The 25,573-nt window shown below is 42.2% G+C and overlaps 1 protein-coding gene across 13 annotated transcripts in view; it reads right to left on the minus strand.

The window, feature by feature from the left end:
• ADGRL3 (adhesion G protein-coupled receptor L3) overlaps positions 1-25,573 on the minus strand; it is a 491,811-nt gene that overhangs the window by 171,958 nt on the left and 294,280 nt on the right. For all 13 annotated transcript variants that reach the window (XR_010027766.1, XM_063156653.1, XM_063156644.1 and 10 more), the window contains one exon: positions 654-1,454. Coding sequence is in view for 12 of the 13 variants with exons in the window: in XM_063156653.1 (XP_063012723.1) it covers positions 654-1,454 (801 nt within the window). In the remaining variant the exon portion in view is untranslated. The remainder of the gene's footprint in view (positions 1-653; positions 1,455-25,573) is intronic.

Consider the following 25,573-nt stretch of genomic DNA (forward strand, 5'->3'; position numbering starts at 1 on the left):
GGAGAAGCTGGGAAACCTCTGGGGACCCGACGATCCCCTAAGATAAAGTATAGTAAGTCACAGTAAGTCATGAAATGCTTTAAAATATAAAGAGAAACTTTACAGAAAATAAAGCAAGAATTCAGAGGATTTTGTTGATTCTACTCCTGACTCCACACTTGTGGGTGCATGCTCACAAATTCAATTAGTCTGAGCTTCTCTAAAAAGACAAAACTCCCCCAGCTTAATGAAACAAAGTAATTTAAACTGGCAGGCAGTTTTCCTCCAGCTGTTTGCAACAACAACATCTTCCATGCTTTGTTTTGTCAAAATTCCTGCAGAAGGGAAAATGATCTGATCATGTACGAAAGAAATTTGATTCAGAAGAAAAAACTGCTACCCCTGTGATCAAACCCATGGGCATTTGGAAACTGTTTCAGGCTACTATGTGTAGTTACTCCTTCATTCATTTCATTTCAACTAAAAAAAAAAAAAAAAAAAAAAATAAATCTGCACATAATTATGTCTTAATAGCCATTATACATCTGTGGTGGGGCTTTACATGCAGAAACTCAACCAGATCAGTAAGACAGGAGTATGCTTCAGCTTTTCACAAAAATAAATACTAAAAAAAAAAACCAGAAAGATTTTTGGTTTGGTATTAAACTCCTTACCTGCTCTGCTGTCCAGCGGGCCAAAATCCAAGGAGTATTTTACAACGTGATAGTTGTTCCATACATAGAGGAGGTTGTCCCGGGGATTATAATCCACAGCAGCAATGTACTGGTAGGAGTTTGGAAAGGGCACATCCACCATGCTATCCTTGCTTTGGTCAGTGTTATATATGTAGTCTATTTTATTCCCTGTGGCTTCATTGTCATCATCTTCATACACAGACTTCACCACATATAAAATCCCACAGATCATAAAGGCATTGGAAGCTGACCTCTTGTCATAGGCAGTATCCCATGTCCCTTCGATCCTTAACGTGTAAGGGTTCAACTGGCTAATGACAATTTTGCCATTATTCTGTTCTGTTGCATAGATTACCCAGAGCCCATTCTCGTCCACGGCCAGGTCGATGTCGGACTTGCCCCCCCAGCGGTAGGGAGAGGTGTCGTGGTAGTTGGCATTGGCGATGATCGCCTCCCCGCTCTTTATCCGGGTCCGCAGGTCGAACTTGACAATGTTCCTGGTCCGCTCCTTGTTGAAGAACAGAGCCCCGTCGTACACCACGAACCCCGTGCCGTCCACCCGGTGCGGGAGCTTGTAGGTGGTGGTCGGCCTGCCGGCAATGAAGTCGTCCTTGGAGGAGTATTCCGTCAGCGTGTCCGTCCGGTACGGCGTCCAGGGCATGTAGTAGATCTTGTCAGAGGCCTGCAGAGGGTCCTTGCACCAGGCGCCCGACTGGTGGTCAGACTCGAATAAGTGTTCGCTCTGGTAAACTCCCTTCAGCAGTCCAGGGCAAAGAAAAACTGTCGTAGGGGAAAAGAATTTGAAAGAAAAACACAAGTTAATGGCAGTTCAGGGGTGGCTGGCCCAAGCATCTCAACAGCTTCTAGTCCCGGAGCAGAGGACACTTGTGATGAGAGGAAACCCAAGAGCAATGCCTTGGAGCTGGAGACTATCCTTCCTGCCCACCATATCTCTGGAACAACATCTGCTCCATCAAACTGGGTTTTTTTCCCCCCCTGCTTTTTCTATCAGCTGTGGCTCGTTTTCTTATTGCTTTTCAAATCTATTTTTACAGGTATACTTACTTGGACCACTCGCTTTTGTAAACTCTGAAATGAATATGTGCCCCCAAAGGATTTCTGGGTTTGTGTTTCCAAATTATATTCTGCAGTGAATCTGTACCTACTAGGTGAAGGGCTAAACTCCGAGGGAATTGATCCAGATATTTATTTGAACAGCCCACAGAAGAGTGGCCTAGAAATGGAAATAAGAGAAAGAAATTCCCATCCTTACAGCCCAAATGATATTAAATATTTAAAGGATACCAACAGCAAAGCAGAGGTGAATCCCTTAGCAACTCGGAGGAGCATTTAAAGCAAAGGGAGTGTGGGGGGGGAACACCCATCTGGAGTATAACTAGGAATGAGACTTTCCAAGCTGCTACAGGACACATGAAACATGCAGTCCACACAATTAAAAACGAATGACATATGGATGCTGAAAGGAAAAGACAAGGAAGAAAGGAAGAAAGGAAAGAAGGAAGGAAAGGAATAAAGTTTGCTGGAGAGGAACCCAATGTCTAGATTTTAATCAGTTAAAAAATGTCCTGTTAAATATAGTAGTAATTCAAACTTAAAAACATATACCTTCTATTGTTACATGAGAGGAGCACAGAGGAGCAGTTTGACTAACTGGGATGCTTTGCTGCTCAGACTTCGGGACAGGGGGGCTGTCAGGGGCCAGGGCACACCCAGGACCTGGGAAGAGGCTCAGCCACTGCCCGGCTGGCCTCGGCCCCATGGGAACACCACCAGCCAGGGGCCAGCCGGCTGCATGGATGGGGAGGCAAGAGGAGGGATGCTGCAGAGCAAATCTGGCCCTGGCCATGCCCACCAGCACCCTCCTGGCCTGGAGGCGCTGCACACCCTTCGGGGGGAGAATACTGGTCGGTTATTTGGAACGCTGATCTCCGCACAGTGACCGTGGCGATGGGATGGGCGGCAGGGAGGCATGAGGAAGCATCCCACCGCGCGCTTCCGGCAGCACGGGGCTGGCAGGATGGGATCCCACATTCACACTTCCTGCTCGGAGCATAATTGATTATTTTTTGTAAATGCAGAAATTGGTAATGTTGTCTGGAGAGCAAGACAGGAGGAAAATCAGATTTAATAGCCAGTATAAAATTATATAGATCCATTGGAGTCTAAGTAACCACGCAGAGTTGCTGAAAAAGGGGTGCCATTTCCAAGGGGCTTTTATGCCATAATTAGATATACTTATGCACATACATATGTATGCACACCTTCCAAATTCTTTGGGGCAGGAAAATGAGTTCTCTAAGCCTTTGAATATAAATTTAATGGAAGAGAAAAGGTGGCACCGGTTAAAAACTTTTCAGCAAACGTGAGTTATCTGGTGAAGTTGAGCAGCAGAGATACTAAATAAACTTTAACAAAAAGGTAGTGAGAATTAATGACAAAGTATTTCAACTAAAACGTTAAACTGTTAAATAACTTAGCCTATACATAAGTAATATATATATATATAATTTGAAAGGTATTTAATTACCTTTTTGTTCCACTTCTATTGTAGAGAGAGAGGTAAAGAGAGAAAGGAGAAAAGAGAATAGATTAATGGTACTGTATTGGCCAGGTACTTTTCTTTACCTCTTTCATAAGAAAAGGAAGATTTATTAATTTACTTTGGTATGTGAACATTTTTATATATATAAAAACCTTTCCTCTGATATATACATTGGATAATAAGCAGACAAGCTGAACAAAATACAGATAAATTTTAACTTGAGAAAAATCTGGCAGAAGAAAAAAAAAGCCCAACACTTGGGATGTAATGAGCCCCCTGGACTCTACCTTGTCAGCAGCAACCTTGGACTAGTTTCATAGAGCAAAATGAAATATCCATTAAGTGAAATATGATTGATACAACTTTGTGTACACAATAAAAATTCCAGGGAGAAACTTTATATAATATACATCTTCATACGTTTTGCCAAAATCCTGTAAAACAGAGATCCCTACCTAAAATAGGAGAATATTAACTTATGACGTGGGAAAAAAAAACAACTTAGGAGAGTCAAATGAAGCATGTCCATGGATGCTCGTAGAGTCCTGTCCTTTGTCTTGGAGAAACACACTTTAGTAAGAGTTGGAAAAAAGCACTGGAAACGTTGTAGCACTTATAAATAAGATCCCAAAGATTCACAGTGTTAACGAGACAAAAATATTAAAGCGCTATTTTCAAAGCCCAACCCCAGAACGTGCTGGATATTTTAGTGTGAATTATTCACCATGCATCATAATGCTGCTGAAGAGACCGGACAAAGCCCCTTTCAGGTGGAATAAATAAATAAATGAAGTGAACTTATTAATTCCTGAATACTCAGTACTAGTTTCTGCACCTAACAACCTCCTGCAAGAAAGTTTGGGGGTCCTCATCCAAAAGCCTCCTGCAGTTGTGGCACAGGCCCTGACTCCTTCCAGCTTGGTGGGGACCAGACCCAGAAGCCTCCACACCCCAGCCCGGCAGTCTGCTGGTTCCATGGGGCCTCTTCCCTGAAGATGTAAGAGAAGACAGGCCCCATGAAATAACAGAGGGAGAACTGAGAACTTGCCAGCAAACCAGGATGGCTTTGACAGCAGAGAGATCTCTGTTTGGAGAAGTGAGACAGGAATGCGAAGGTGTGCACACGTGCTTTGGTTTTGTGGCCCAGAGTCCACCCCAGCCCCTTCCAGGCCGAGACATCTGCCAAGTGTCCTCTGGTGCTGGCATTGCAGAACTCTTTGCATTCAAAAGTCTCGCTCGTTTGGATGGGAAATTGCAGGCTTGGAGGAAGAACAATTTCAGGGCAGGGCTGCAAATGCTCTGGCTAGACATGTGGATCTACACGTCCCTGTCCAGAGAGGCATACAGCTGGAGCCAACTGCAGCTCCCACAACGAGTGTTTCCAAACTCCAACAGTCTTTTTAGCTGGGCTTTGATTCAGGCTCCTTTCTACCTCGTAACAGGTTAAGGTTAAAGGCAAATGTTTCCAACATGTGGCTGTCAGGGCTCTAGGGAGCAGAGACAATGCATTTGAGTGCAATCTGGTTTTGCAAGGGAAGGAGCCAGCAAGATTAAAAGGCTCCAGACACAGCAGTCGGAGAAACCCACACACCACTTGTTCTCCCCATCCTAAACTGTGGCTGGTCACAGTTAAGTAAGGTATTCAGAAAAGCATTAAATGTCCCTGGCAAAAGCAAGAAGGCAATGTGACAGATCCCCAAATGTATGGCTTCACACTGATTCCCCTGGCTGATGGTATATAGTACCTCTGGCAGCAGAGAAGGCTGTAATTTACATTTCCAAACGTGCAAAAGCTTTTGTAATGCATTCAAACAACAGATGATATTGTAAAGCAGGGAGAGAGAAGCTTCTAGAGGAGATAATATATTTGTGACCAGCTGATCTGAGTGACCTGAAGCGTTGATTACCCTTATCCTGAATAGCTCATATGTGTTATTAACACTCAGTGCCATATCCAGTGCCTCTCTTATAATTCCAAACACGGATGGGTTTTGGTGACCTTCTGAACGGTGCTTCCATTGTATGTGTCACAAACACCTATTTTCCCTCTGCTAATTTAAGACTTAATGCTTTTGAATTTCAATAATTATTCAGCTTACATGGGGGTACCATATTTTTCAGACAGGTTCCATGAGAAGCTTGGAGGATTTAGATCGTATAACAATATTAAAAGAAAGGGTCTAATTAGAGTCTGATTATCCCTTCAGTTACACAACATACCACTGCAAAACTGTCTTCATAAAGTACTGGTAGAATTTTTTTTAATTTTACCCAGTTACAGACAATTTTACATCTCTGTAAAATGTACTGTACATGCCTGTACCAGTCCACAGAATTGAGTACGGATGACAGCACAGGGTGTACCTTACCTACACAGATCTACAGAAAAAAACCAGGCATACACATCTTTTATTCTTATACTGAGGTCTTCCATTCCTGCTGTCACTGCATGGATGGAGAACAAGGTTATTTCACCCTGATTCCCTACAGTGGTTGCCAGTGCCATTGACTTCAACAGTGTCAGGGGCCAAAAGGAAATCAAGGACCACTTGCTGTGTCTGAGGGGAGTTACTAACAAGACTTTCCACATACACTGATTTTCTCGGGATTTTTCAAATAGAAGGAAAACTGAGGACAACATACAATCATGAGCCACTACAGCCTGTCCCCAAGCAGACTCCTGCTACCCGCTCAAAGAAATCGCACAAAAGCATTAATTAACTGTTCTTACTATTGCTGGGTTGAGGCACTGAAAACACACTCTGGCACAATTAACACTTGAACAACATTAACTGCTCATTTTCTTAACGCCACACTGAATTGCACTCAACTATTTAAGGCACAAGCACACAGTGGCAGAGACATATAGAGAGCTGTCTCCCTGGCACGGCTTCAAACCCACACAACAGCAGCATAAAACCCCTGGAAAAAAAAAATGTGAGTAGGGAAATGTAAAAAGGCAATTGCAAAAGCAGTGCAAAAATGTGTGCCCTGTACTTTGCTAGTTGTTTGTTTAATTTTGCTTCTTTGAAGGCAGATGTTTAATAGTGGCATAAGTGACATCCACTCCCTGCCCCTGTCCTTCACAGATCTGATTGATTTAACATACTCAGACTAATAATTAATACACTCAGCACTAAAGACATAGTTAATGACAAAAGAGAACAACTGAAACCCCCAGGTTTTTGAGGCTGGCCTTAGAAACACAAGCTGCAGCTTCTTGGCCATGCTGAGAGTGTTTTTCATGCCAGACGTGGCTGCTGCATCTCACATCCACAACCAACTTGACCATATGCATAGGCAGGTAAAGCTGAAAAGCAAATTGAACAGGGACATTTTGTAATATCCCTGTTCAACCTAGGACCCACAGCAAAGCTGCAAATCTAACAAGGCACCCCAAAGCATGCCATGCCCATGTAGAGCCTGCTCATAGGTGAAAGTGCTCTTCTTTTTAGATGGCATGGTTGAGTCCTGGAGTCAGAGTAAAAAAAAAAACAAAAAAACAAACAAAAACCCAAAAAAATCAACCAACCAACCAACCAAACAAAAAAAAAAAAAAAAAAAAAAAAACAAAAAAAAAACCAAAAAAACCAAACCAAAACAAAACAAAAAAAAAAACACAAAACAACAAAACCAAAAAAACAAACTGGGCACATGGAAAATTCAGGGCAGCAGCAGACCTGAAATAAATATACCTAAACCCAGGGAATGAAAATCACAGAATCACAAAATGGTTTTGGTTGGAAGGGACCTTAGAAATCATCCAGTTCCAATCACCCAGCAATGGGCAGGGGTACATTCAGCTATGCCAGGTTGCTCCAAACCTCATTAAACATGAAAATACTTAAAAAAAAAAAAAGGGATTTCAAACCCACTCAACCCCCATATATGGTTTTCTAGAAGAAAAGTTTAGAGAGCTAGCTTGGCATTTATATGAAATGTTCTGGCAACCTGAAGTTCAACATGCTGCAGAAGTACCCATCTCTGCTTCTTTTTCTTCTCCCCACACATAATTAAAGTGACAAAAGAGACCACACAGCCAAGTTCAGCGCTCACTCTGTGCAGCCCAGACACAAAACAAAGTACATGGCACCACTTCTCTCATCCACCCACTCCTTCTAGGAAAGCCTGGAGTCCCACTGCAGTGCAGGTAGGCGGTCACCAGAGCCCGAGTGCCTTGATAATGGGAACACAGCCACATCCACTGCAGCAAGCTCCACCAGCACAAAGTCAGATGATATTCTGCCTCTACACAAAGGAAACCAAACAGCAATACAATGGTCTTTGGGTTCACTGCCTCCAAAGCAACTATCCTCCCTAGAGAAGACACAAGGAGCAGCCTTTGTCCACAGCCTCCACATCAAGCCGTCCCCAAGTCACAGCTAAACTCCAGTCCTGTCAGTCCCAGTGAAACAGTCATTTTCTGAGCTTTCAATGTGAAAAGTTTGAACTTGCAACAGGGGAAAACCTCTTGAGTCTTGGCTCAGGAGCAAGCACAAAGAATGGAAGAATTAGGTTTTCTAAGACTATTTTACAAATACATACGAGTAATGCTATTTTTCCATTTTTTGCCGCCAAGTCTTCCTTTACTTTGATTTTTCTTTTTTTCCTCAACATGACGGGTTTTCTAGAACACATTTAAATGGAGAACAGACCCCATTAGCATTACTGGAATTTTCAGTCCAAGAGCAACCTGACACTTGAATGTAAAGCACTCAGACTTTCATTCTTCAGCCAGAGGAACAAAGAAATTATTCTTATCAAGTATATCACCATGAATTATCTTCCCTGTGGCTGACAATTTCTCTTATGAAAGAACATTCAACCTTGAGCCTCTTCGATGGAGTTCTCCACCAGACAAAAATTATTCTACAAGCTAAGCTTTAAAGTTTGCTTAGGTTTAAACTATTACAGTGCTGGGAGAAACTTAGTTTGTAGCATTATTTTAAGGTCTCAGTAAACAGAGTACTTCCTTCTTCTTGGCTGTATGTGACCATGTGTGCACATTAGACTGCCTCCTGTAAACATGGAGGAAAAATAATGGATTTATTGCACAGGAGACATGCCTGCATTTTACAGCAAATGAAGAGTTAATCCTTTATTTAACAAAAGGGAAGAATAATCTCACTTGCTTAACTTCCAGATTATTTTTCAAATAATATGCAAGCACCAGTAAACAAAGGTGCTCTATGAGTACTTTGAGCTACAATGGCTTCATGTAACACATTCCTGAAATTATCACCTCCTAATTAATTCTGCTGTGAAGTACAGAGATTGGAAACGTCAATAATCTATGCTTTCATGAACCACAACCTAAATTAGATCCTTAAATATGGTATCTATAGATCTGCAGAAATCAAAGCTGGCATTTCTCATAAGTGGATTTTTCTTCCTCCTTAGATTTCCATTCATCTGATAAATTTGTGAAACCTTTCAAACCATTAATTTGGGCTTCCTTAAAATGTCAGTGCTTTCAGTCTGCTTTTTAATACATAATAACTAAGTTTAATAGATGTTCACTAAAATAAAACTAAGGATTATTAATGTTAAAACACCTGTCAGTGTAACTTAAAGTCATCAGGACCCAGGAAACCACTAATATACATTAAGTCTTGTCCACTAGACGTTTCTGTGAGATGAAAAAAGTTATGGCTTCCTACAAAATTGCCTTGTGTATTATAGATCAAACTTCAGGCTATTTTGGGAGAAAGCCATCATTTTGTTAAGACATTCACATAATGGATGACAGGCATCAGAGGCTCAAGCTCTCACATGGACTCTCCCACAAAATCCAAGTAGTAACAAATGCTTTTCCATGGCACTGTCCCCTTGAGGCAAATTTTCTGTAAGCTTAAATGTTATTACCTCATTGCCTAATTTTAGTTACAAAAGCACACAAAAAATGCCTTTAAATATTTTGTAAAGGGAGAACCAAAAATCTCTCCAGCAGAAAGCAAATGAAACTCAGGGAATTCTGAGTTTTGGGATTAAACAGATCCATGCTGTGTGCCTGGCCCTGCAAGAAGAGCAAACAGCGAGCTGATTCTCAATGATTTTGCAAACATTTGGATTTCCTGAAATTCTGTGAATAATTTCTGTTCTTTCTTTGCCTCTCTCCTCTCATTATTATTCCAGGTGGCAGTCACAGTGACTGGCTTCTCTGAAGAAGCAGACATTTAATCAGCTTCAGCAGATACTGAATGTGATTGTGCTGCACTTCTAAATGTATTATTCCAAGAGATAAATATTTTTTTCTCAAGTAAAGATAATTCACTTAAGATATAATGAGTCCTGAAATATACTGCACTGGAAAGAAAAGAAGCAGCAGGAATTGTTATATTCAAAGTTCATCTTCAGAAGGAATATCTGATTTTTTAATGCGTATAAATCTCTTTTGTAGATGAGATTTTATGTTTAGAGCACCATTTCAAAGATAAAGCGACCTGAAAAACAAATTCATCCCTGAATTTGGAAAACAAAAAAGTTGTTTGTGCTATTCAATGTGTTTGCTGGAGCACTGGCCACCACTCACTACCCTCACAACCTCACAAATAGAAAAGTTGCTCTCAACTTGTTGTGCAACAGAATTTTCCTTTGAAATTCACCAATTAAAAAAGAAGTAGCAAGATGAGCCAGCACGAGAAGGAAAAAAAAAAAAGGATACAGTACAAGTACTGTGCAAAATTCAATTAAGGCTGCAGGTCATTCAGCCAAACTTTCCCTGGCAGTTGGCCTGGTATTGTTTCCAGCAGAACAGCAGATGAGTGAGCCACCATTAAATTACAGCAGAATCAGCCACCTGGACATCATTCTCCCATAACAAAAAAAAACCAAAAAAACAACCAAACAAAAAAAAAATTGCAAAAGAAATGAAAGCACACTCCAGAGAGGGAGGTAAGCACTGCAGGGCTGACCCTCTGCAGCACTCATTCCATGGCTGGCTCCTGCTGCCAGTGAAGAGCCTGATGCTGAGCACCCATCAGCCTTTTGCAGCCAAGGAAAAACAAGATGCAGAGATCCAGTCTGCCCAACAGAGACATGAATTAGACCTCATCCAGGCGCTAAGCTTCTTTATAAAATGGGAGAGAGGCATGTGCATCTGTGCATTACTTACAGCACCAAAAAAAGATAGCTTAGCTTTTTCACAGAGCATCTATTTAATAGTACCCTTCTGAGAAAGGTCTGGGGGCAAACTGAGTATCGAGATGCTGCTCCCCTCCATCAAGAAAGGCTTCTGTGCACATAGAGGAGGACCGAGAGGTGCTAGCAGTGGGGTTTGATGCTCCAGGGATGCTAAGTGTGGTTTTTCATGGAAGGAATGTACATCTAATTCCCAGCGCTACCATCTCAGCCCAGGAGTGCTCAGAGACAGGGTATGGAGAGATGAACTGACAGAATGGTTAAAGACCCACAACAAAACACCTGTTTGGGAAACAAATAACCTTGTCTGGTAAAATCTAACCCCAAAGAGCCCTTGTAATCAAGTTTGAGTCTAGGTCTTACTCCCTTTGCTCATTCAGCCATTGTAACTGGGTCAGGTAAACAGACCTGGATAACCACCCCACTTGTTCCTCCTTTTGGGATTTCAAATGCACAGGAATATCACATGGCAAATGCAGCTAACTAGGAATAATTATTATTTGCATGGGTTTTAAAAATATATTTCTTGCCTCCTTACCTGACTTTAAAATGAAAGAAATCCTCAAGTCTCTTAAAGATTTGTCCTCATCCAGGAAAGAGCTAAATCTGGGATGTCAAAAGCCTGACAGAGCCATCAAGGCAAACATAAGATGTCTTGCCTTAAGCAATAGGTGGGAAAGGAAAAATATCTTAGGTGGGAGAGCACTGAATTAAAGCTCCGTGTCTTTTAGTCCGATCTCTCTCCAAAGAGGAATAAACTGTTTGTCACCCTGCCAGCTATGAGACTAGCTATAAAATAATAGATTCCACAGGCCCAAATGAGGCTAATCATGATTGCCAAGGCATGTCTGAGCTGTGAGAAGTGAGTGAAATCTGATGCTCTTCAGAGAAAACATTTATTGAAAAGCTCTTTGCTCTGCAATAAGCCTTGGCAGTTCTCTCATGTCTTGGAGTATCTACCATATTTCTCATTTGATTGCAAGGCATATTGCTGACAGCAGCTGCTATGGCTGAGTTTCCTTTAATAACGCTTTGGTAGGTAAAACACCACTTTTTAGCTATTGAGAGAATGGTCAGGAAGGATTTTGTATCAATTGCCTCTGTCAATAGTACTTATTCTTAAGTGTCTCCAACTGGATACTGTAGTAAACTGCCCATCAAAATCAGAAAAGGATTTCCACAAAGGCAAACAAAGTGACACGTTTGTTTTACCCTCTACGAACTGGTGAAACACGCACAAAGTAACTGGAGAGGGGGGATTTCACTGCAACCACTTTGGAGGGCAAGTGAAGAGCAGGGGAAGGAGATGTTAAGGCTTCAGACCGGTCCTTTGGAACAGATTTTACAATCTGGTGTAAATTTTAACAACATCTGCTATTTAAAAAGAGAAGATGAAGAAAGGAACCAAGGCGTGCCTTCTAGAATTTTTAGGCTGAAGTAATTAACACAAGTGTGCTGTATGTGTGTGAGTGAGCACATATGTGCACATATGCAGAGGAGTGGCTTCCAACATTTTGGGATTTAAATAATTAACCCAAGCGTGTGTCACACACACATACGCTCACATGTGCAATGCAAAGATGCTGGCACAGCTCACACTTCGAGTCACATTCCTAAAACACTCTGAGAGAAATTATTCTGACACATCCCATCAACAGACTGCTAAAGCAAGCATTGCAGAAAACTGCTTGGGAGCCTTCACTTTATCTTCTCTTTTGCTTCAGCCCTCAATAGTCAGAGTGAACCAAAGCTCAGCTGAGAGGCAGATGTTTCAGAGGAGATGATGTGCTGATGAATTGGGAAAGGTTCCCATGCCTTTTCCCCAGCTCATGCTCCAGATGTGCTGGGGGATGGGAGGGATTGTGTGCACGCCTTTGCAGTGTAAGACAGGCACCTCCTCATGGAGCAGAAGGTGACACTGAATGTTGGGGTGACCCCCTGAACACCCCTCTGTGCTGTGCACCAGCATCCCCCTCCTCCTCCTCCTCACCGGCTTCCCTCCTCTCCAAGCACTCATTAACCCTTACCTACCCTCCTGTATTTGGGGAGCTGACTGAGGAGCAGAAATGATGCCAGGAGTGCCTACAGTGCTCAGGGGACAGCTGTGACAAGCCAGCCTGCCACCACCTGGGGCTGCCACACTCGGGCACCAGGACAGGCTGTGCTGGGGGGATTCACTGAAGGCAGCACCAGGTAAACCCATGAAGGGAGTACCCTGCAGCTAATGTGTGCTCTGAGCCCAAGTGTGAACAGAAAACCCTTTCTGGGTTTCAGGATTTGGCTCCCCACAGCCTGAATATAGAACTAAGAAGGATGACATTGTGTTTTATGCTTATTTTTAATGAATAAAGTGCTGATATAAAGCAGGAATGTAGCTGGAATGAACTGTCACTTTAAAGGAATACATCTGAGACCTTTAACTTGCACAGGTATATTCAGTGAAGTAAAAATATTATTCTGCTTGGGAGAACCACAAATTACAGCAATAAAATATATGCAGTGAATATGTAGAAATTTCATACTATTTGCAATGAACTGAATATTAGGCACTGCTAAGACCGATCAATTCGCAAAAAAAGAAACTACTTTATTTCTAATTTAAAGTATAAGAATTTATGAAGGTTGAGGGAAGTCTTTTGTGTGCTTTTGCAACAGCCTAACTTCTAATGTATTAACTGTTCAAAAATTAGGATCCTTGAGGCTCTTGCACATTATTTACCGTGCACATGATTGGAGTGGTCAGTGTGTGGTGCTCTCTCTACTTCACAGCCAATGCAGCTACTGCCCCATGGCATCAACAGATATTAAAAAAAAAGTTTAAAAATCTTGCTAAATGAAAAAAAAAAGAAGTGAAATGAAACACACTCATTTTGGTATGAGATAATTCAATAAAACTGTCTACTTTGCTAAGGCTTAGCTTTTATGTAAAACAACACTTACTTATCTTGCTAGATTCAAAATGGCAAAAAGAATTAAGGGTGAGGTTCAGTTTTCAGTCCAGCTTTTAGTAATCTGAAAATAAGAAACAGTGTTAAAAGGAACGCTTAACAGATCTAGGGGACAGAGCCAGATGCCAAGGCTATGCCTGCTTCACATAAAAATGCCCTTTCTCTCTTGAAATCTCTTCTGGATAATTTAGATGACGCAAAGCCTCAAAAATCAAATTATCCCATTGCCAGAAGTTCCCAGAGGGGCATCAATGGGGCCATGCTTATATGGTGACACAGAGGACTTGGCTCTTTCCTTTCACTGCATCCTGTTCTCTTCTGCAGTCAGGAGGACTCATCCCACAGATCTGATGGGATTGTGCCATGGCCTGAACCCACACACAGCACAAGCACAGCTTACAGCATCTCTTGGGAGGGGAGATGCAGCTTCCCACCAAATTCCTAAATAACTTTGAGGGTAAGAGGGAAGGGCTTTTGAGAAGAGTTGGACCAAGCAGACATGCAAGAAAGGCTGGTGAAAAGGGGCTAAAATTTGAAGTGAAACAGCTTAAGGAGCATCACCATTAAGACCAGTATGGAAACACAACCTAGGGAGCATCTGTTGACACCCACCTCAACCAGGTCTGCTTTTTCCATGTTCACCTCCCAGACAGAGGACACCAGCAGGATAACAACCCATGTGCTCCTGGCAGGGACAGCACAGCACAGCACAAATTCAGATCATACTCAGGCACAACCCAGCAAAGGTTTAGTCTGTTTGGCCTCAACAGGCTTGTGAAAGCCTGGGATGTTGTGCATCTCCCTCACAAACTGTGGGCAAGATCAGTGCCTTCAGTGAGGAGTTCTGTGTAGCCTACCCCACTGCCAGGAGCTCACGTGGCATCTTTCACAAATGCATACTTTATAAAAATTTAAACAACTCTCAGTGCATTACTATGTTCTCTTAGAGCTGATGCACAAAATAGAAGAAATGAGAAGAAAGTCCCCGTGACAGCTCTACCTGGGTTGACTGAGGTAGAAGACCTCATCTTTATGTCAGTCTAAATTAGCAGAAGACAAACCCATTTTTTAAAAAATGTTCCTCTGATTTAAAGAAGCAGGTACTCAAACAGCAGTTTCACAAAAATCGTGGCACATATCTCAGTTCAACACCAATGTTTGTGATAATATCAGATTTTGTGTGTGACCCCAGACACACAGACAGGACAGAAGTGTAGGTCTTTGTCTCAGAGACTGCCCTTCTCTGAAAGCTCCAGGGGGAGTTGCTGGGGACTCCTGGCTGCTGGTGCTGTCTCCTCTGGTGCCACACTCATAAAAAGAAAAGAAAAAAGATGGATGGGACTGCTCTGGTGCTGCATGTGTTGTCAAGCCATGGGGAACCTTCCGGGAAAGGTTACAGCATTGGTCTTGTCATGGCCAACAGGCAAGAAATGCAAGCGGGAAGCAGCCAGCTTTGCCGCCCTCTGGATCTTTTGGTAGACCTGCCAGTTGAAAAATACACCTTGGACTGATGGCTTCTGGACCCCCTATTCCATGCAAAGAGTAGGTGTCACACAGCTCCTCCCTTCAAACTCCAGCAAGTAGTATTTCCATTTTACACATAAGGAAGCCAACACAAATGCCAATACCTTGAAACTCTGACAGAGCAAGAAGCAGCGGCCTGGGACAGCTGACCAGGAGTTTAATTCGCTGTCCACTAGCTTACATCAACTCTTAGTTCACAAATTCTCTAAAGAATATTATCACTCAAGTTTTCAGGATGACAAAAGAGGAAAAATCAGGGATTTCTGCAGTTTTTCCCAAGTCATGCCACAAAGCCAGAGGAAAACTGGACCAGGTGTTTGTGGTACAATTTGTAGTGAATTAAGCAAAACCAAACTGTGTTTGACATATGCACAGCTGTGTGTGAACACAAGGACAGGAAAAATATGTTCAATGAAAAGCTAAGATGACAAGTCTGGTACATCAGAGCTCTTCAGAGATCTGCCTGTCCCACAATAAACCTCCATTTGCTAAACATGTCTCATTTCTTCCTGAAGCACAAGTGGAGACAGAAGCCAGCAGAAAACATCCACAGTGTTAACAGCATGGGCACATTTAAATCTCTTTCCATTTTCTTTATATTTTGAGGGGGAGGACAGGGGTGGCAGTGAGAAAGCTGAGAGTAAGCTTAAAAAAATTTTAAAAACAAAAAACCAAAACAAAACAAAACAAAAAAAAAAAAAAAAAAAAACAAAAACAAAAAACCCACTAAAACCATAAACCACTACCTAAATAGGTGTTTCAAAATCATCCACAATTTCCATCCAAAGCCACATGCCCCTTTGGATCAGAACTGTAATTCTGTCTCAGAAAACTTATCTCACTGCTTACAATTCTGGTCATCTCTGACTGCATCACAACCAAATATAGAGGGAAAATAACAGCCAAAAGGAACAGGCTTCATTTTCCTAAAGAAAGGCATGAAACAATCACTTCATTACTTACATTCACAGGAAAAAAACTGCTAATTTAAAAACTCCATACATATTCTCAACTTGTCATGTGGATTCCCTTAAGCAAAGGCCCTGAGAAATAAAAAGCATTTTGTTCATACTTGCCTGAAGTTAGAAAACTAATGAAAAGACTATATGTAATGTAAAAAATTTCTAAAGGATTGGGGAAGAAAGCTGGCTTTTTCATGGATATACCTGGTGTTTTGTTCCTCTTAATCCCATTTTAAACATAAGTAACACAGATGTTGCCAAACTGCATATCTGAATGCTCCTGGTTTGCATGCTGGGATTCATAATTTAGTCAAAATGGTGGATCAACAAGCCAGTGATAGTATTTCCACTGTGGGTGACACTGCCACAACAGCAAAGATACCAGATGAGGAAATGTCCTGTACTTTTTGATGGTATTTATCCCAGCAACATCCCACGGCCAGAGCAGAAATAGATAGCAGTCCACTAAGCGAGAAAAGACTGTTCTCCCAATAGCTTGCAAGCTAAACAAACAACATAGTCAAGGTTAATTAAAGATTGATTAATATTTCCATTAGGGAACCGTGGCAGGAAAATATTACACACTTTGTCCAAGGAAGCTGCGGCAGAGCTGGGAAATGGTGCCAAAACTGGCTTCCTGTGGTTTAACCATAGTCCAACATCAAGTGTGAAAACCTGCAAGCACAAGGAGCAAGCATGGATGCTTTCCTCAAGGGATGATCACTGCAAATGCAGCTGCCAGCATCCTTGCAGTGTGCTGTGTAGCCTGGCAAGGTCATCTTGCCCAGGTCTTTTTAAGGATGGCTGGCAGAGTACAGCATGGTGGCATCCCTTTAGACAGACAGTAATCAGGTGTAAGAGAGAATTTTTCTTTTCCTCTAGTCCCACAGGTGCAGTGTTGTGAACTCCTGTGGATCACATTTACTCAGGAGAGAGGATGCAGGCTTTGAACACTGATTTCAATGAGCTCTGAACTATCTTCTCAGCTGTACCACTCATCTGGGGGCCTGTCTGCCACCAGCAGAGTCTGCTGGAGAATGTCTGGTCACAGGGAGATAGATCTGCTCTCAGGAACTGAGGTGGTTTGTTACTTTACAGCACTGTTTTCAGGTGTAGGCTTGCAAACTGGCCAAGCCCTTCCTGGTGACAGCCTCCCCATGGATCTGACTCTACGCCTGAATTCATCAAGCAGCAGGAGGGAGCAAAGTGTGTAAGAAATGCTCCTCTGTGTCCCTCAGAGGAAGCAGCATCAAAAGCTGTTTATCTTCCTTTGAGAGATGTGCCTGGCCTCAGTCTTTCCAAAGTTAAACTCCCAGAACAGGCTGCACTTTGGAAAGACATCATTTTAAAACTGGTGCACAACACAGCTGCTCCTCTTTTACACAAGTCAGATCCCAAGAGGAGTGTCTGCAGCACAGACCATGGCCTAAGGCCCCCTTGCCTTCTGGTCACACTTCAACCCTCCATGATGCTGGCAAAGGCTCAGAAGCTGCTCACCCCAGCACCCTGTGGTCAGGGCAGCTGTCTCTGCTTGAACCTGCTGGTGGTGCCCATCCCACGAGCAGGGATAGCCAAGGAGGTGACAGCTTCATCTCCACCAGCATTGTTACCACCAGTGAACCATTGCCAATGAGGTCTGAGGCAGCTGGGGATGGGAACAGGGATGCTGCTCAATGGGCACCAAATACAGGCAAACAGCAGGAGGTTGGAATCACAGCCCCTTACAAATGATCCACGGCTGTCACCATCCTTTCTGTCTCTAACAACAGAGCACCAGGGCATTTGGTGATCTTACTGATGGCCTTTCTCCCCAATTTCTGATGTCTGCACAGCAGAAGGCTCGTAAGTTGCAAAGTGAAAAAAAACTGGAAGCAGATTTGCATTTACACACTTGCTGTACTGCTACTCCAGACTGGCAGATGCCATACTGGGAGAGGAAACATGCCTCATAGCCACTATCAGAGCTGCACCAGCTTGCAGTGGCTCTGAATAAAGGCCTTACTGTTTCCTTTACTAGCAATGCCAGCACAGGCCAAGGATCTCAAAGATGCTACCTTCAAAAACACACAGAGCAGAACCACAAGAAAGTGGAAAACACAACAGCAAGAGCCGGGCTTCAGGATCACTGAGAGACCACACTGGGGTGGCATTCACTGCAGGGAAGAGCAAAATGAAATGTTGAGGTGCTTAAGGAAAATAAATGCCAAGATAGACAGGCACCAGTGGGGCACAGTTATGCCCTTTGTTATGTTCTCAGCTTTCCCTGAGCAAGACTGCAAGGGCAGCCTAATGCAGTGAGGCGTGTGACATGCATACAATGGCTCCAGAGTCACAAGACCCTCCACTCTGAATTTTCCTACTTATAACAGCAGGAATCTACCCATTAGATTATACAAAAAAGTCAGGTAGTGTAAGCATGCTGTGGGCACTGAGATAAAAATTAACACCAAACTGCCTCCCCATTCTCCTTGCTGCCCCTGCTTCTCCCAAGAGACAGTGAGATGCAGTTCCTTCCAGGAAAGGGTTAAGCAGCTCTGCAAAGCACATCTTGCCTCCCCTGTTTGTATTTGGTGTGCAGAGAGGACTCCAGCTCTCAGCAGTGCAGTCCTTGGGGAGGAGCCCCAGGTGTGGCTCCACACTCCAGTTTTTGTTGCTTTCTTTGTTAACAAATCTAAAGGGGACTTTGGGTTTTTGTGTGCAACATGGGCTTTACAGAGCAGGTCAGGGAAAGCTCCTGCTCACAGAGTCGATCGTGGAAAATGGCACTGCTGCACACAGTATCATCACACCTGGGACCTGAGTGTGGAGAATGCTGAGCTTGTTGACTGTAATCGCAATTTTGCTTTGTTTTCCAACCTTTAGCCACAAAACAGCTACGCTTCACAAAAGGAAAACTGAGATGGAAAAGAGAGGCCATCAGGTTAGGGCATAACTTGGCTTCTCCTGTACCATCAGTATTCATCCAGGTCACACCCAGTCAACACAGTCTGCAATCATGACCTTCTCTGGAAATTACAGCTTTGCTTCCCTGCTAAAATGTTTTATCCAGCAATGATTTTGCAGCTCCATGAAGCATTCCTGATTAGATTTTCAACACTGTTACACATGAGGTCTCTTGTACAGAACAGTATCCACACAGAAAATGTGAAGATCGCCATTCAGCAGTTTTCACTGCACATTTCAAAGGAAAATGGAAAAATTGTATTTATATATAAAAAATAATTTTTAAGTGCTTGGAAACTCTTTAAAAACAATACTTTTCCTTTTTTTCCCCCCCACAAGTGCATTTAAGCAACACATGTACAAATGAAGCTTTTTTAAGAATAAAAAGTATCTCTAGCACCACACGCACTCAGTAACTTTAGACCACAATTAAAATCACCTTTAGCACCATCATAGGGCATTGCTCTGCACTTTTAGGGCAAACAAAGAAGGAACAGAAAGTTTTCAACTGGTCAATTATTAGAATTGGAGATGGGAAAGATGCAAACCAAAAATTAGTTCATGTCAGGTAAAGTCCTCTACTGGACATTTTAACGACAGCAGGGGAAGACAGGAGGAAACAGATACATTATGATCAAACTAATCTAAACAGGAATAATGTGGAGTTTATTTACTACATTTTCTAAAAGTAATATTCAGCAGGTAGAGGAATGTAAAGTGAGATCTCATACTCAGGGAATAGAAATGCAGTCTGGAGCACCAACATTACACTGTAAAGCAAAGACAATGTTTCCTTCCAAAATCCAACACAAGAGAGTCAAGTCATCAGCAAGAAGAAAACAGGACTGATGAACAGCCCTGCAGGTCTCACCTTTCCCTCCCTACACCTCATATTGCAACACTCCCACACTAAGAATGAAACATCTACATGTCACTGGTCCGTATGTCCCACAGAATTACAGAAAGTTTGTCCTTCCTTAGAATGATATACGGCAAGTATTCCTCATTCATATCAATGAGTTTCATTTCTTGCAGGGAGGATTAGGATCAAGGATAAGCTCTTCTGGATAAAAAGAGATAGTGTGTTCAAAAATTCTAAATAATTACAACTGAACCTTAAACTGAAAATTTTCTCCTTTTTGTTTTGTAATCATCAGTTCCTTCAGCAAGGCTTACATGCCAAACATGCTATTTTTCTCACTCATCTTTTTGCAATTATGCAGTTGCCTGAGCAGGCAGGAATAGTGCAGGCAGCAGGCAGTGTCCACTGCAGAGCACCTCGAGCAGGATAAGCATCAGACAATCAGACATGGCTGCATTAATCCACTCCTGCAGACTAAGCCTTGCAGAGACATGACCGGGTTTTCAAAAACACTGAACTCCTTCTGTGTGCCCAGCCCCAAATATTCCCAGCTTTTAGATCAATCGCATGTTGCAGGGACACACCACAGAGTATGTGGATTCCCAGCAATTCCTAGGTATCAATTTTTAAGTCCAGGTCAGTTAGGTTCTGGCAGGCCATGATGTTGGAAAAGCTCTGCCATCAGGTACTGGGCTGCTAAGAAAACTTCATCTCTGAACAATCTGATTGGGCAACTCCCTGAGAAACTAAACCAAATTTTGTTTGGATTTAAGCTGAAAGTATGGCTACAAGCAGTGCCAAAATTCCATTTTCTGCTCCATCCCCACTTCAAAAACCTGCCCAAATGGCCCAATGGGAGCATCCACTGGACCAAAATTCAGGACCACATAATGGATTCTTTCTCAACTAGAAAGATAAGTGAGTGAAGCCAAGTTTCTCTGTGTGATGTCCACAGCATCACCCAGTTTGCCAGGCTTTCTTAGAGCTGCCACACATCACCACAGAACCGTCTCCACTGCAGCACTGGGTGAAGAGAGACATCAGCCTGATGCTACATTTTAATTAATTCACAAAACAATTTATGCTTTTTTTTTTTTTTAATAAAGTCTTAGTCTCTTGTTTTAGAGCAAGAGGTATTTGCATTTTTCATTTATTGAAATGGAACTAACAAGGCACCAACATAATAAAACCTAAAATCAAAGGAAAAAAACCCAAAACCCTGCAACATTCATTTTCTCTTAGGCACCTTCGATTCAACATTATTGTAGCACATTGTCTTTGGAGCTTTAATGCCTACACTTTTATAGACCAAACCAAATCACTCTTATTTTGCTTGAAAGAAAACCTGCAGTTGGTGAAAAGAAGGCTCTAATTGACTTATTTTGCTTTATGAAAAACTATGTCCCCAAATTCTTTATGCAGTAAATTGAATTTTCAAACTGATGTTTATCATATGTGCAATTGTTTCCACAAATGAATTTTTAAACAATGATACTGGACAGACCACGCAGGCAGAGCTCTTGCCTGATGTTTTTAAAACTAATGGTTGCAGTAAAAATGTCAGTCTGAAAAGGAAGTAACAATTTTGTCTTCCCCTGCTAATTACATAGGTTGGAAAATTGTGTTAGGACATTCATTTATGGCCAGCGTTAATCAGGAGTCATACAGCTGTAGGTCAGAGCAATTATGTGCATTTAGAAGCAAGTCCATCATTTGTGCATATGATTTTTCTTTGTTAGTTAAGAACAGTTTTGCAGTGAATATATACTGTTAGTCTCCAATAAAAGCGTATTTCTCCTTATTTTTAGATCCATTACACACACACACACAGTTCATTCTGGGAATGTCTGAAATTCAGCGCGGCAGGCTGTATTTAGAAACAGAAGTTGTTCTCAGTTTGATGCTTTCTTACTGATCGTTAACTACCACACAGCTGGCAATGAAATCAAGCCCCCAGTTGTCTTTTAAATGCAATAAACATATAACTGGGTCAAATTGTTGCTGTGAATCATCTTCAGCCACTTTTGCATCGTGTAATTTAATAGGCATTTGTAGAAGAGCTGACACCACCACTCTCTTCTCATTCAATATTGGAAAATTTAATTGGCTACCTATTTGACTTCAGGCAAACACTGACATAAACCAGACAAACTCTCCCCTCTTGACCCTATTGATTGTCCAAAGACAAACACACCATTGGTAACACAAAAGCCATGTGAGCTCTAAGTTAGGCTAATTCTGCATTCCTGAGAGGGGTCACACTTCGGGACTCTCTACTGATGTGATTAGAAAAAGGTGGTTAAAAAAAAAAAAGTTTTAGTTGACTGATTAATTGTAAATCCAATGCTCTGCTAGCCAATATCCTCCTGGCATGTTCCAGGAGAGCCTCTGCTCCTGAAATGTGAGGTCACCTGTAAAGAACAGCGTTGGGGTTTAAGAGGCTGAAGCTTGTAAAGCTACAGTCACAGCTGTGCAGGTATATTTATGACAGAGTAAGCAGGAATGTGAGAAATGAAGTGGAAAGAATAAAAGGGGAGATGAGAGGTGAATTTTCAATAAAAACCTCCCTGAATTCAGGCAGAGGGAAAGGATAGTGATAAATAATCTCTCTGGAGATAGCACTCATCTTGACACTACTTAATGGTATCCATACACCTAATTTCCATGGACTGTGATATCATGAGAAAGACTGCAAACCTTGAGTACCTGGGGCTCCTTCCCACACATCCTGAGTTCCAATGACACTGTCATCCTGCTCAGATTTATGCAGCCCACAAACTGCATGGCAAAGAGAGCCAATGCCACACTAAATGCAGTAATTCAGCGCTGGGCCAAAAGCATCACAGGAAGGATGATCACAAGTTGGAGTGAAGAAGGAGAAGGGGGCACCTCTTGTGCATCTTCAAGCAGCACGATTTGGGTAGCAGGAGGTGCAACTCTTGCCAAGGTGGCCCTCAGTACCTAAGTCTGCCTTTTCCTATCCTGAGCTCTAGAGCAAAAAAAATTAAAAAAAAAAAATCCCTTAGGCCTTGCATAACTGTCACCACACTCCCACACAGGGCCCACAAGGCATCAAATTCTACTTTAAAAAAGGCTGTTGCATTGGAAACTTTTTACATACAGATCTGGGCACAATACAAGGAGTTTGTCCCATATCAGCAAAGAGCACTGCGGAATTCCTCTAGTTTAGTCTGATAAAAGTGACATAAATTGATTTCTTCTCATTAAAATAAATATCAAGAGTACTGCTTAAAAAAAAACCCAAAATTTTCTGGTTAACTTTAGAGCTTCGTTTTGATTTATTTATTTTCTTTGCCTGAAGAGAAGGTTGTGCAAATGCTGCACTGTTAAGGGAAAGAAGTCCAAACTTTACATAAGGGCTTTTTGCCCAGTGTCTCTTGGCATGCTTCCTTGAGTTTGAGATTGCTTTGTATGGTGAAGTATTACAGAGTAAGATAACACTGTGTTATCAAGGCAGTAAGGAAGGGCTTTGCACTAAAGAAATTCAGCCAAAATTCCTTTTCAAGGAGAGCAGAGAGCGCATTTGAATAAGCACTGAATTCAGCAGGGGAATAACTAATATGATTGGTTTTAAAGACACAGAAATGAGTATTTTGCTGTGTTATGAATGTTAAGTGAGAATTTTAAAACACCAGAGCAAGAAAACACACGCTTTCTACCCACAGTTTCAGCCAAGATGATGTAGCAATTTTATAAATCAGAAAATAAACAAATTATTGTGATTCTATTTTTGAATGGCTACTATCACAAAATACCTCTGGCTCATTTGTTCTGGCAATGTGTCTAGATTCTGCATCATAAACAGCAAATGTTTTTGTAGCAAATTGTGTAAGAGCAATGAAGATTTTTAAATGGACTTCTCTCCACCAAATTAGGCACCAATCCTGCAGATGCTTACACAGTTTGTTTCCAGATAAGGCATGTACATAGAATTTTATATCTATAGCAAAAATAGGCACAAGGTTAAGGGAATTAGTTTCCAAGACTTTTGGTCCAATTTCTGAGGACTGCTACAGTTCATCTGGACTGCTCTTCAAGAGCCAGGCTTTTAGCCCCAAAAGCCTTTCACCCGCTGTATTTAGAGCAATTATTTCAGTCTTTTAAATAAGGCAATGCAGCAAATGAAGATTAAAAGAAAAACCAAAGGAATACACAGTATTTTCTGCAAAGCCAGGTGTCTGACAAAGCACTCATCAACATCATCATGATATATATCTTGATCTCAGGCTACAGCCAGTTCTTTGCAGCAACATTGCACAAACTTCTTGAAACTTCAAGTAAGAAGTTTTGCAGAAACTCCCCGTCCCATGAACCCTTGGGAAAGGCTGATGGATAGTTGTGCTGCAAACACAAATTTCAGACAGGTGCAGCTCCCAGCAGGCTGAGAAAGAGTAGGATCCTCTTACACCGGAATTGGTGTTTGCACACAGTTTTCCATCGAGCAATATTTCACGGTCTTCGTTTTTTGGTTATTAAAATAGGATGTTATCCAACAAGTGGAGGGGAAGACAAGGTCAGGGATTTGGTTCCCATCTCAGAAGTGGCAGCTAAAGCTGCTGAGCAGCATGTGTTTCTTGTTTGAAACGTATCACTTATTCTTATAAACAATAATATATACCATCTGTTGCAGCCATTCATAATTGATAAGATTTGGGCTGTGTTTGACTGCAAAAACCCATTTCCACATGAGTGTAGATGTTCAGATGAAAAAGTGTTGCAAAGCAATTTGTTTGAGCTTTCTTACCACACATAACACCAACAATGTACAACTGTCTCCAGGCACTCACATGGGCCTCTGGAAACCCCATTTATCATTTCACTGGGAAGCATCAGCATCTTCCCATGGCAGAAATGGTTTATCTTCAGTTGGAATGGCCATCTAGAGCCCAACTGTTCAACCACTTCAGGGCTCACCAAAAACCAAAGCATAATATTAAGGGCATTAACCAAATGCTTCCTAAACATTGATAGGCTTGGGGTATCAAACACCCCTACAGGAAGCCTCCTCCAGTGCTGGACCTTCTCAGTAAGGAAATGCTTCCTAATGCCAACACTAAGCTTCCTCAGACACATTCCAGTGTGAACCGTTCCAATGTGTCCCATCACTGGATGCCAGGAAGCAGAGCTCAGCACCTCCCTCTACCTTTCCTCAGCAATCTGTAGAGGGTAACAAGGCTGTCACTGGAACTCTTTTTCTCCAAACTTTGACAAATCCAAAGTTCCCAGCGGCTCCTCACAGGAGCAGTCTTCCATCCCTTTCACAGCTCCTTTGGAAGCACTAGAGCACCTTAACTTCCTTTTTATATTGTGGGGTCCAGAACTGCACACAAGACTCAAGGTGGAGGCTGCATCAGTGGTTAGTACAGGAGAATAATCACCTTTTTTGTTCAGCTGGTTATGCTGTGTTTGATGCACCCCAGCATGGGGACTGTCCTCCGGGCTGCCAGGGCACTCTGCTGGCTCACACTGAGCTGTTATCAACCCTCATCCCCAGATCCCCTTCTGCAGAGCTGCCACTCCCCCACAGCAGGCACAGAATCCAGCAATTGCTCTTGTCCCACATTTTGTCCCACTGCCTGATGCTCCAATCTATCTGTACTTCCTCTGCAATGCCTCTCATCACTCAAAAGAGTTTAACGCAACTCCCAGTCTGGGATCATCAGCAAACTTGCTATTAGTGCAGTCCCATCCTACATCCAGATCTTTGATCCACTAGGCAAATGACCTTGCCATAGAAGAATACCAAATTACTTAAACAGGGATCTGCCTATGTGAACCCAGGCTGACTGTGTCTGGCAACTGGACTATTCTTTAAATGCCTGTCAGTGGTACCCCACTATGATCGACTTCATTACTTTCCAGGAACTGGGGTTAGACTAACAGTCCTTCTTGTAAATTGGAATAACACTGGCTACCTTCAAGTCAACAAGGAACCT

Source organism: Melospiza melodia, chromosome 5 (genome assembly GCF_035770615.1).
Source record: "Melospiza melodia melodia isolate bMelMel2 chromosome 5, bMelMel2.pri, whole genome shotgun sequence".
NCBI lineage: Eukaryota > Metazoa > Chordata > Aves > Passeriformes > Passerellidae > Melospiza > Melospiza melodia.